General features: G+C 42.8%; 1 protein-coding gene across 2 annotated transcripts in view; it reads right to left on the bottom strand.

Moving 5' to 3' along the window:
- Window positions 1-225: 225 nt before the first annotated feature.
- The window catches only part of CRTC1 (CREB regulated transcription coactivator 1), a 46713-nt gene continuing 33478 nt past the window's right edge, over window positions 226-13460 (bottom strand). The window contains exons 11-14 of one of the 2 annotated variants that reach the window (XM_084302631.1): window positions 12282-12383; window positions 7065-7151; window positions 6054-6234; window positions 226-5275 (exon numbers count right to left, since the gene is read on the bottom strand). In XM_084302631.1, coding sequence (XP_084158757.1) covers window positions 5064-5275; window positions 6054-6234; window positions 7065-7151; window positions 12282-12383 — 582 coding nt within the window. In that variant the 3' untranslated portion in view covers window positions 226-5063. The remainder of the gene's footprint in view (window positions 5276-6053; window positions 6235-7064; window positions 7152-12281; window positions 12384-13460) is intronic. The other variant, XM_084302632.1, reaches the window with a different exon arrangement.

Below are 13460 nucleotides of genomic sequence, written 5' to 3'. Positions count from 1 at the left end.
TTCTATCTGGATTCTCTTTGCTTCCTTGTTACGCTCTCTGCCGTGTACTTTTCCTGCAGTTGCCTCTATGGCAGCCCCAAGTCCATTTACTGAAGAAAACAGTAAACATATTTTACCCCTTTAGGCCTTTATTTTGATAAAATTGGTCAAGCCCACATAAGGCAATATACACCACAGTTAAAACCACCCCCCTCCCCCCCACAAAAAAAGAAAATAAATAACACAAATGAATATTGTACGTAATGTAGTGTTTTGTTTTGCAGTATAGAAATTCCACACAATGATTCTGTTTAAAAAGGTAAAAATGATTTATAATACACAGTTATAATGTCATCATGGTGCCCGCATAGAAAACTGACATGCAATCCATGCCTACACTGCGCAGTATAAATAATATGCAACTAAAAATACAAAGAACAGGAACACTACAAATTTTTTTTTTCCGCTTTTTTGTTTTTTAAAAAGAACATACACATGTAACAAACGCTACCTGCGCTTTCACATTGCCATCACAGTGACGGGGGTTCCATTTGTCAGAGGAATAAACGCTTTTCTCCTGAAAGCACAGCATACAATTGAACCTAGGGTATGATGAGGGGGCTTTCCTCTTCCTTATGGGACAGAGGGGGTTTCCAAGGCGAGTACCATGCTCAGCAAGGGGCAGATCTCCAGCCTTAAGTATTTTTTTTTCTACAGAAATCTGAGGTTTTAGAAATGGACGCTGCCAAGACCTAATTTTTGGAGGATATTTGAACAATTCTGCGTTATCGGACGCTGCTTTTACAAAAACTCAGAGGGCAGCTCTTCCTCTTAGCTGAAAGTTTTAAGCATTTCTGTTGCATGGGTTTGCACCAGGGTTTCTCAGGCGCACTTTTTTTAGAAACTCAATCCAATCGAATTTTCAAAAAGGTGATAAAACGTCCAAACCATTAATAGTTTCTTTGATTAATTTGCAGCCTCTTTCTGGAAACCTTTTCCCCTCTTTAAAAAAAAAAAAAAAATAAAGGAACAACTCAAAGGTTCTCTGTACAGGAAAGGTTTTGCACAGTCAAAGATCGCTGGCGAAGTGTTCACTGACATGCAGAAGCAGTAGTGAGCTGACAGGTTGGGTGCTGCCTGCGGTCGGTCACACATGCAGCAGAGAATGACCTCAACTCGGCCTGTGCAGATTCATTGGAAAGAGAATGCAGACTGCTATGTACAACGACGAGAGCCTCCCCCCCCCCCCACCCGCCTGCACTGCAAGGAACAGCAGAAGTCTGGTTTTTCTTTTGAAAGTCACAGTATTTTATACACTGAAAGTTTATTCCTATTAATTCCCCATTGTATTGGCAAATGCAACAGTCTAGCTTGGGAACTTTTTAATATATATATTTATATATATAAAAAAAACACATGTTGTAGGGAGGGGGAGGGTTCATTCAGCAGGTATGTTTGGACAGTAACCCTTTGAGACACCAGACAGTTTCAAGATTTAACTGGAAAAGATACAAATAATACTTTTTTTTTTTTTTTTTTTTTTTTTTGCGCCAAGTGATCATTTTCCTTTCTGCTCTCATCCATCCCTGGACTGTGAGGGCCCAACCACTCCCAACAGCTCTCACCCTTTTACAGGCAATTTAAAACGAAAACTGTGCTAATAGGTTTTTAAATATTATCACTTGTTCCCAAAACACCGGGGATTTGCTCCACGTTTACATTTGACAAATTAATATCGTTTTTGCTTTAAAAGCAGCCTTATGCATATACGCACTTAAAAATATAACCTTTAAGGGGAGAGGGGGAGAAAAACCCCTCCTAAGCGCAGCTCGTACGCGACGCTGTCAAGAAACTGGCCTTCTGGGAAGCAAAATGCAAGAGCTGTTGAAAGAACTGCTCCGGTTCTCAAAGGGTCAGTAATAAAAGCAGCTTGCCTGCCCGCTACCGGGGCTCGAGAGATGAAGCACATTTTCATACACGGCCGTCATCTGCTTCCCACGATGACTTCATCTTCTTCCCACTCTCAAAGCACCCTTCTCCGTTTGCCCCACAAGAAAGGAACAAAACCTGTATTTCTCTCAACTAGATGGTCCCTAATTTTGACAGTTGCATCCAGACGTGTTATTTTTAAATTAAGGCCATTTTAAATGTCTACTTACAAGTCTAATAAACAAGATCTCTTATATACACATGTAGTTTTAAAAAAAATTAGAAGGTAGCATTTAGCAACAGCTCCCTGTAAAAGTCTCCAGTTAGGAATCTGATCTCCTACTTGGATGCTTCATTCTGAAGTGACTCTGGTTTTAAAAAAATAGATCACAAACAAGAATTTACATGCATGAGAGTCATTCGAACAAGAGAGCGATACAGACAGAAATCCCATCGAGGAACTAACAGTACTGTCAAAGAGACTATGTGAACTGCAAGAAGCGCATCCGGCTCACACTGTACCTTTCGGCTGTTTCAAAGCAAAGGACTCCGAGTCACCTGTGCCCCAAATACTCTTGTTCTTTTTGGGTATCCTCCTGTTCGAAGCTACCTCTGTTTTGTTTGTTTTTTTTTCTTAAATTGAAAAAGCGTTAGCAATCTGAAATAAGCAGACATCAGGAGTTAGCATGTACTACCGGGTGTAAATCCTAACAAACATTTTCAACAAAGATGCAGGAAAACCTCTCAGTTGCATGGGAAGGAACAAACGAAAAAGACACAGGTAAGCAAAGAGATCTAAAGAAAAATACTTTTAGTGCAAATGGTCAACTAATGGCACAGATGTGAGCAAACACGCACCCAAATTAGAGAGATCCCAACAACGATTCTGCTCAGCAGTGTTTGCATGAATCTCAGGACGGCGTCCCACAGATTTCTGGAAGCACACAGAAACCTAGTATAACTCATTAAGAGCAGTCCAGCTCCTACGTATCGCTTGCTGAAAACAGCAAGAAAATCCTTCTCGAGGGGAACGGGGCAGGGAGGTCAGGTAGAAGTGCTGAGGGGATTTTTTTTTGCTTAGAAAAATGACAGCTGAGAAAGAACTGACACAATTTTAGACAAAATACAGACTCAGGTGATGCAGAGCGAGTTGAAAGAGAGCAGATATGGAACGCCCATGCCAGGGATGGGCATGGGGAACAACAAAACAACTCGTCTTGAAATGAAAACAAAGCCCAGCTCTTTAACTGAGGCTGTATTTAACAAAAATAGCTGCGGATGTCCACCCCCTGCTGCATGGAAATGCTTCCTCTAGCTGCTATTCATTAACCTCACATTCGGGGTGTTATACACAACGTAATTTTTGTGTTGTTAATGAAACTCAAAATAATGTTAACTCTTAACTTCTACTAAGAAGGGACGTGTACTTACGGGGTCTGTTACTGCAGAGGTTACAGTGCAGTGCTGCCAGCATTTCAACAGTGCCCCGGTAACCACTCTACGCCTACTGGGCTCTTGATAAATCCTTAAACATATTTTTCAGTCCTGATAAAGTCCCAAGTGCAGAGATTTGGGAATCATCATAAGTTCAGCCATGATATTTAAGTAAAATCACCAACTCAGTCAATGAGTTTTTTCTGTTCTTTTTTTTTTTTTTTTTTAAATCTGCCATTGATAAAGTGTCATTCATCATCCCGTTTTACTGCAGCACAGAATATTAACAAGGACTAACAGAAATAGTCTATTATGAATTTAACAGAATCTCAACCTGTTCAAGGATACAGTACTATTTCACTGCTGAACAAGCTATTTTTTCCCCAGGGTGAAAGAAGGAATATTGAAGTTCCTGCCACCCTATCTCGACTCTAAGAGGGAAACATCTAGACTTGCCCTAGGCTTCCTTACTTCTGCTCAACATCTGTTTTAAAATTCCAGTTAGTTAAAAATACCTATATATATAATATATATAATATACTTCTGGAATAAAAACACAAAAAGATGTACTGTACAAGTATTATGTAGAGTGCTTCAACTGGCTGTATGTAGTTTAGCTACTTTGCTAATATCCAAATACTTAAATAAAAAAAAAAAATCATAAATAATGGTAACAGAATAAGTAATGAATAAGAATAAAAAATAAAAAATCATGGTTTGAGCCAGGCATTGCTATAGAAATGCCCTTCCTGTTGCCCAGGAATCTCTCACAAAGTAAAGTTAGAAATACACTCTGCAAGTTAGTCTCCTATATTCTTTTAGCTGCTTTAAAATGTTCTGATCCTTCCTCCGTGCTAATCAAGTAATGAATTATAGTACTTTTTTGTGTGCTCAGAAATGCTATATATATGTATACATATATATAAATATATATATTACATATATATCTGTTAAAAAAAGCTTGGAAAATAGTGTTTACAGTCGCCTTTTTGACTAGCCGGCTACCAAAGGCCGTGGGGCTGCCCGGCTGCTTTTCTGCTTTGCCAAGTACACGAGTTTGCTCAGGGCATGAGAAGAGGCAGTGGGTGCAGGACGACAGTCAGGGGAACGGACCTGGAAACAAACATGGCATATCGATAAAGGAAGAAGCGTTTTACTCTACAAAGCAGCTGTCACGAAGCAGAGTCAAAACCGCAGAAGCTCCCCCAGCCCCTCCCGGAGGGTGGCAACGCAGAGATTTGCTTTCGAATCGGTGGGGGGAGAGGGGAGGGGAGGGGGGGGACAGTCCTCAGCTCCTTTCCCCGTCCCAAGCAGCAGCCAACGATTTGGTACGTTAGAAAGAATCTCTTTACCCTCGGCTCTGGACCTTCCTCGCCTGCCCGAAAAAACACCCCCTCCTAGTGCAAAGGATAAATCGACAACTGAACGCTGGAGCTTTGGTGGGGGGGAAGGGGGGGGCTCTGGAGAGGAGAAGGCTGATGGAAACTCCTTACTCATTAATGGCAACGAGTGGGTAAGGGGTGAAATACGGCGCGACAGGGAGTGGGGGGTCTGCAGCGCTGCAAGCTTAGAACGACAAGCTTTTACTCATTGTACACGTTGTACAGGACAGAGCTACCGCTCTCGGTAACCCCTGTTCTGACACGACTGACCCTGGGGACTCTCTAGTTCGGCTGGGCGCCAGGAACAAGCGCCGTTCCCAAGCTCCTGGTGTCCACGCTTCACAGCCGGTCCATCCTGAACGTGTCCTCTGTGGCGGGGTCGGTGAGGACCATGTCTGGGTCATTCAGCATGTGCAGTCCATCCAAGGTTAAAGGGTCAATTTTGAGTTCATCCAGAGGGAACTGGGAATCCGTGTCAAAGCTGACATCGCCCACTCCTGCCAAAGAGCTGGTCAGTTCTTTTGATAAGCTGGGAGGAGATTCTCCTGTCACTGTGGGGAAGAGAAAGGTACCAGTAGGCCTTAGCAAATACGCATTCTCCAGGCAGAAAAATTAGATGAAGTGATAATACAGCTTGCAAAAATCCTGGAATACTTTATGGAAGGCTAGAGTTCAGACAAGAAAAATCTATCCTCGTCTCCAGCTGGATGAATTACAGATTCGTCAGAGCATTTCAAAGTCATCGTAACGACCCAACACAAAGCAGCATTCATCTGTGGACATTTGGGGGCTACGAACTGGTGTCACTTTAGCTTCTCTCTCCCTTAGGTTTAGGAACAATTTACATGATTCTAATCAGCAAGAGTCCTGGGCTGAAATACGGATTACGCTACCGTTTTCTCAGTGATCCGTGCAGAAACTGTTTCCAAATGTCCAACCGTGACCAGATTCGCTACCATATGTAACAGTAAAAAATCCTGCGTTGGCAAGCTTGAACGGAGCAGCAGAGGAAAAAGTTCAGCTTTCACAGCTCCTCCCTCACTAAGGCACAGGATGCAGTAAGTTCAGAGGCAGGGGAGCTCTGCAAGGCAATTAGTGCTGCTGCTGCACGCTCTGCCTGCTCGCTGGGATCAACCAAGAGCCATCAGGCTCCCCGGCACTCAGGAAATGTTCCTGTTATGGTCTGGAGTATTTACACAAGGTGAAACACCACCTTCAAAGGTGGCAGTACCCTTTTCCCCTTTTGGCTCACTGCTAACGTTGCACAACGAAGATAAAATCCAGCACTGGGATGGTTTTACCCGTCTGGTAAGTCTGCAGTGCCCTTACCTGTAAGAATGATGTTGGGGATGTTTCCATGGCTGGAGTAATTCAGCTGCTGCGAGTCCTGCAAGCTGCCATGACTGCCGGTAAGTCCCATCATGGCTGCCTGGGAGTAGTTCAGGGTGGAACAAGGGCTGTACAGGCTGTTGGAACTAATGGCGTTTTCTATCATATTAAACTGTTCGAGCTGAAGACCAAGGTACAAAGGAAATTGTTACTTCCAGCCGTCAAGGAACACAGCAAAAATAACTTACAAAGCTCAAGTTATGGGAAGTAGAGTTGAGAAAGACAGGCAAACAAATTCATCTTTAGGTTTTGTTGATCAAAATACGGTCTATTTTCACTCAACTTTCCAGAATACTTCACTGCCAAATTCAGAGTGCAGGGAAATGAGGGGAGAATGGATGCCAAAATAAAACTGTTGCTTTCAATATCAGAAGAATGAAAAGAAAAGGTAGCTTTAAAGCAAGGTAAAATAAATAAATAAATGAAACAATTCGTGCCATTAACTCAGGTATCTGCCCATCAAGCGCTGCCTCTCAGAAGCCATCTCATTTTTATCTGCTACCAGAGCATATTTAACAGCTGAATGAATCAATGCACTGGCTGGCCAAAGCAATGATGGTGCAGGTCTGCCTGCTAGGTTTTGGTACTGTACATGAGTTGTTTGCCAATTTCAGGAGTCAACATTGTCAGCACATACACGTGAACCCTTCCCAAATGTGGCTACAGCCAGAAATGTCCATATTTATTTATTTTCATTATTTCTAAACCACTAATCTTGGCAGAACACCTTGAAAAACATCTGCTCTGTTGGCTAAGAGGGAGGAAAGGGGAAAGAAGAATGGGGAGAAAAAAAAAGGAAAAGAAATCCCTAAGTGTTGCAAACTAAAAGTGAGAGGTAAACTTAAAAGGACAAAATGTGCTATCACAGAAAATTATCAGAAGTTGAATTATATTTACTTTAAGCTGAAAGTGGCCGAAACATAGCTGAAAATCTGAGATGAATTTGCTCACCTGATGGGATAGGGCATTAGCCTGCCTAGCTGTCATCTGCTGATCATAATAGGAGTCACCAAATACACTCCCCAGAATGGAAGAATGCTGAAAACAAAACAGAGTCTTTATGGTGCAAAAATCTCACAAACAGAGGTACCCACGGCGTGCAAGTGACTCGAGCCTTCCAACCGATGCTTCTCAGAAGTTAGTTAGCAGTGCCCCGTTTTATTACCAGCCACTAACCACCACCACGTCCGTAAATATTCAGCGTTTCCCTCCACCACACAAATCCTTCCACGTTACGCTGCCTTTCGTTAAGCACAAAGATACAGTCAGGTAAACCAAACAAACTGCCTCACGGAGGACATACAACACAAAACTTCTGATTTATGAGTACAGACGAGTGCGCTAGGTAAGACGAGAAATAAAAAAATCGCTCTGCAACTGCAGCTTTTTGGTGAACTTCTTTGTTTTGGTGACAGACGAACCCAGACAGAACCAAACTGCACGTTCAAAACGTGATGCAAAGCTGAGCCACGACCTGCGTGCTGGTGATAACTCACTGCCTCCGCAGCCTGGTGTCCACTCAACAGCCAGCTTCACCGAGACAACAACATGCCAGAACAAAATTGACGTTTTACAGTCGTTTCACTTTAGCTGGAGATCAGAAAAGTTAACGAGAAAAGCCCAGCAGAGCATGGAACCAGTGGTTCATAGACAAGGAGGACAGGAGGAATTGTACAGCCTTGCTAATTTTACTCTCTGCTCTAGCATGGCAATCATTTACCAGTGATTCTCTACCGTTTACGAGTTATTCTAGAGGTGACCAAGAATTTTAGGTCAACGTTTTAATAATATTTTAATAATGCTCAGCACTACCCCAGAGAATTGCCACACAGAAGAGAAACCACAAAGAGATCGCTCCTTATTTCAAACCACCACAAGCAAGCTCACAACGGAGCATCTATAAAAGATGGTGTGCATAAGAGCCGATTTTCGTGGAGTTAAATACCTTGCATAGCATCTTCCAGCTGTTTTATCTGCACATTAAAAGAAGAAGGCTACAAATTTTCTCCTTAAAAACCTAAGCAGTGTATGTAATTAAGCAGAAGCCTAGGAGGCACAAGGACGGTTACACCAGCCGCCACAGCCAGGAACACTGAACAAAGATCAAGAAACTCAGAAACACGGGGTGATGTCCACAACAGTGAACATGAAAATCATCTCAGCAAACAGCACGTCACGTTTTAAGCATTCTCCTCCTACATCAGAAGCATATCTCAGTTTTATTTGCAGGCTGCATGCAAGGAAAAGAAGGAAAGTCTTGCACAAAACTACCGACACCCTCCAGGAGAGGGGACTATCATGAAAGAAATAATCATCTGCTCTTTTTAAAGCAAGTAAAACCCTTCCCACCTCCAGCCAGAGCCCTCAGCTATCACATCAGACGGACATTTTCGGATAAATGTGGCATCAAGGGAGGAATTCACAGCCCAAGAACAGGGCTCTGTGAGGGAAGGTCGCTGAAGTTCAACCTGAGCCACGTGTGCTGCACAGCTCCTTGCTGAGCAGATCCTGTTTGATCCCAGAACTGCTGGGAGCATCACTGCGAAGCACTTTCCACCAGCTGCACGCGAGGGTGTGGGCAGGGTTCGGATGCACTTGGAGAAGAGAGAAATTTGCTGCAGAACAGCGCTGCTGGAGAGTGTCAGGAAGTTGAAACACAAACCTCATGGACCTCCGAGGGGCTGCGCTTTGAAGCGTGACACTGTCGGGGTCAGGAATAGCAGCAAACTGCCTCCAGATCTTTGTCAGAGATCATACAGGGACTTCTCAGTAAGGAAGGGTTTAACTGAATGAAGCTGCCTCTTCCTTATGACTGACTAAATAGGGCCTGAATGGGTTTTTCTGGACAAAAGTACGATTTTGATTCGCTAAGTTCACTTTCCTGTGCGTGTATGATGTGTCACAGCTATGACTGCAGAACAAAAATGACAGCTTTGCAGCTGAACGCCCTACTCAGTGCCCTCCTCAGAAAGAGGTAAAACTGGGAACTTGGAGCCTCTCTTCCCATTTACCACTGGTCCTCAGCACCACGGGGGCTGCTCCATCCCCGTGAGACGGGGCTGCGAGGAAGTAACCAAACATCACAAGAGCACATCGCACCGGATGAGAGGAAAGCAAAGCCCTGCTATGAAGTTATACTTAAAAAAAAAATAATAACAAAAGCACTTTCCTTCTTTAAACCACTGACATCTAGCTTGTTGCCCTGTTACACCTTGATCGGCATGTTTTGATGGCTACTCAAACTCCACACTGTTCAACCTACTGCATGTGCTGCGTAAAAAAAAACAGTGTAGAGAGCATAGAGCTAACTCAAGCAAGCAGCTCAGGACCAGGCAGCTTCACTATCACGGGCAAATCATTCCCATCTTAAGCAGCAGACGCTGCTTTGGGACTGTGTGATGTTTTACAACACTCCCTAACAAAAAACTTGCACTTCAGTATGTCACATACTCGATGTAAATCGAAGCTGGTTTGGACCAGCACTAGAAATACAGTTTCTATTTGAGAGCTCCAAAGAGAACCAAGGTATGTTTTTTTTTTCATTTAATTTTTGACATTTCATTTTTACAGGAGCTTTTCAGACACAGGGCAAAACCTAGGATTTCTACATTCCACTAAGCATTGCTCCCAAGCTAAAAAGTTTAGGCTACAAGAAAAATAATGAACAGGAGACCAAAACTTGTGCAAGTCTACCTTGGTAACCCCTAACAAACCCTACAAGCCCATGTTTTCCCTCAGCCCTGAAATACACCAGTTATTACATTTTTAAGCACTGAATCTCCCAAAGGAAACCAACTGGAAATGTCATTACTTCAACACTTCAGAGCCCTAAAATAATTTATTGACAACTCTGACAAACATCTTGCTAACACCATCTCCTACAGAAACACTAGATGAGGTCTGTTTTGTCAACAGTACATCTCCTTGGGTTAATGATGTGGTGACTGCAAGGAAAAGAAGAAAAACCACACAACCTCTGGCTTAAATTATTCGTCTAAAATACATACCATATTCTCCAGTATTCAGCCATTCTGCTAAAAAAAAGCAGATTTCTATCTAATTGGAAGTGTATGCCAGGTGTTAGAGGAGAAAAGCACAGTAGTAATAAACAAGCCACCGTCAGTGAAAAGCCATGCAAACACAAAGCTGAGAACTACAAGCAGAGCTTTCCGAGTCGTGTTTGAACAGGAAGACCTTCATGTAACAAACAAACAGCTCACACACGAGAGCAAATAGATTTGGAGATGTGGAAAGATGAAAAAAAAAAAAAAAAAAAGCTTCTGGTGAATGAACCGTATGTGATAAAAATCAAACCACAGATCTCTATTTTTAGAGCATGTCACTCACATCACACTGATTCACTGCAGAGTGATTTAACCTAAAATTAATTGGAGAAACAGGAGCAAGTGGGAGATGTCTAACCCGGTCACACCTACTTTATTCCACTCTCACCAGCCAGTGCCAGACTGTGCCACAACAGGAACATTCTGCTGTTGGAACCAATCTGCTTTCACTCTTGGCAGATTATTCTACAGATTAATGGATCCTGCTATTTGGGAGCTGCCCCCATAATCACAACCCACTTTTTTCTTTCCCCATTGCTTCTCTCCACACCTGTATTTCCAGCCCCAAAAGTCCACTGCCACAGGCGACTCGCTCTCCACTGCTACCTTTTGGTTTATTGATAAAGGTAGGAAAGCTACAGAGTTTTTATTCTAGCCAAAGTAGAGAAGTGTGTGGATACTTTTAAAGAGGACAATGCTGAAGTTAAGTAGTATTAATAAACCCTTCTCATTTTGCATGACTTACAGTGTCCTGCTTGAAAATAGCAGAACATAAGTAAAAATTTACAGGGTAAAACAGGCCCAGCAAGTAAAATTACAGCCAAGCCTTCACTCCCTGCACTCCAGTACTTCGGACTGACCAGTGGCAACAAGCCTGTGGATAAAACCAAGAGTTACTGAGAAGTCAAGGGGGAAAGAAAATCAATGCAAAATCAAAATCGTCTGTGCTGCCCAAGTGACAACTTGACCTGAGAATTTGCAGCGAGACTGGCAACAGCTTTGCTCTAGGTGACAGCCTAGAGAAGTAAGGTTGCGTGTTTCCTCTGAGCCACGCACAGAACACAGCAGAACTGGCAGAAGCAGGCAGAAGGAAGAAGTTAAGAAGCAATTAAGCAAGGGTTAAGAAAATCCAGACAGTCCTGACACTCGGATCTCTTACTGAGCTTACCAGTGACCTGTCTCTGGCTAATGGCAAGGAGAGACGAAGCTTCTGCTTTGGAATCAGGTAGGGGTTACCTCCTTACAGCCTTAAACGTTAAACGACGAAACAGAAAATGTATTTTCAGACTCTGTTGTGATACTCTGTAAGTATTTTGTTCACCTTCCTTCTACAGGTGAGATTTGGGAAAGGGGCAGCCATGTGGATCTATTTCAGGAACATCAGATTATTTTCGTACTGAAAACGCACTCGGTTCCCTTACAATTAGGGCACCCTTAAAGAAGGCTTATTTTTAATTGTCTTGCAACTGGCAGATAAAAATTCCCTTTCACAGGTTTACACACACACTGAGCTAAGACTCGCATATAGGACACGTGGATGTACGGATATACATACACAGGAAGAAAAACCAGGTGGCATGCAAGACAGCATTTTCACTAACCTGTTACTTTCAAGCCACAAGTTGCTTATTTTAAGAGCATTTTCTACAATGTTTTCTTTCCAAGTGTATGTTCCCATGTGAAAAAGGTCCTGATGTAAATGCTTGTGGCCATACAAGTGAGACTTAGTGCTGCAGGAAGTTTTCCTGCTACAGGAGGCACTTAACAAGCTTCCCTCTCTCTCTCCCCTGCCCTCCCAGCCTCATCTGTCAGCTCCTCCACAATATTGCTAATTGAAAGGGCTCTACCTGGAGGTTCTGTCCACTGCACACCCCACAGAAATACCTGTGTTAACAGTGCTCAAGCGAGTAGCTTTGATCAATCAAAAGGCAATTCACCAGCTATTGATAAACTCTGGAACTGAATGAAACCGCAAACAAGATGAGACACCAGGAATGCATGAGGCACATACAGTTACAGTGAGGCAACTATGGGTCAGTAATGGAGAGACTCAACTAAAAACAAACACGAGAAGCAAGGCCTGTGGAAGCACAGAGTCCCTTACTTGAGGGGAGCTGCCAGGAGAGAAGCCTTGATTGGAGACAGGAGAGGTGGGAGACTGGTTGGCTGGGGAGCCAGCATTACTGCGGTACTGCTGGAGTGAAGCCTACAGAACAACACAGAATTAAAGACCATGGGATTGATGGAAGGCTGGAAAGTTATCAACTGTTGGCGCACACAGCTTGAGGAAGCTGGGAGAACCATCCTCTTCAGCAACTCTTGGCTATACGTGAAGACAGGATTACTGTGAACAATGCCGCAAAAAGGAGAAAGTTAAGGTACTGGCGCTGGCATGGGCTCGTCTGGCTGAGATCTAAGAGCAGGGCTGGGCTGTTGTACAACCAAAAACTATTTACATATTTTTTTCCCAGTGCTTTGAGTTCAATTACAAGAAAAATTTGTCAGCCAACAATTTAAGGAAAAGCAGTCTTGAAATCTGGGGCTATTTTCAAGTCAAACTCGATTGCCATACCCACACATTCTTAACCTGTGTTTACAGCACTCTGGAAATCCGTCTCACCTCACCCTGCCTAATCTTCAACAGCCTCGCTGTGTTATCAAGATCAAAGTGCGTAACCACAAAGACCAAAATCCTTCTCAAAGCTGCATTTCACCCCAGGACATGGAACAGACACTGTCTGAAAATTCAGGCTATGTTTTGCAGGTTTAATGTTAGTTATGTTTATATTGTTCGCAGTCTTCCTGAGAACACGTTGTCAAAGATTTACCTTTTTGTTGGTCATAAAGAACCCTAGGCTTGAACAAATTAAAAATCTCAAAGGCATTTGAATAGAATGCTGCAGGAATTAATGTAAACTAAGTACAGCTCTTCCTATTATATTTCCCTTAGAAATTTACCGATGATTGAGGAAAACCTGCAATCCAATAATCTAAGAAAAGGAGTAATTTAATCAGATAGCTATGCAGTGCAGGAGAATGCTGTACTACCAATGCTTTCTGACATCAAATTTTACGGATCTTAAGAAAATATCTTAACCTTTTTATATATTATGCATTGCTACGAATGCACTTTAAACAGAAATCCAAACTACAGCAAAAGGAATTTCAATGCTGCTTTAAAAACCTGCACAGGAGTTGTCAGTGAGACTGTAGCACAGCTCAAATGGCTTTGTGATAAGCTAGCTTTGAACTTTATTTATATGCAATTTCAGTTGCTTTAAAA

This window comes from Netta rufina (genome assembly GCF_964035555.1).
Source record: "Netta rufina genome assembly, chromosome: 28".
Classification (NCBI taxonomy): domain Eukaryota; kingdom Metazoa; phylum Chordata; class Aves; order Anseriformes; family Anatidae; genus Netta; species Netta rufina.
This window is presented reverse-complemented; position numbering and strand designations above follow the sequence as displayed.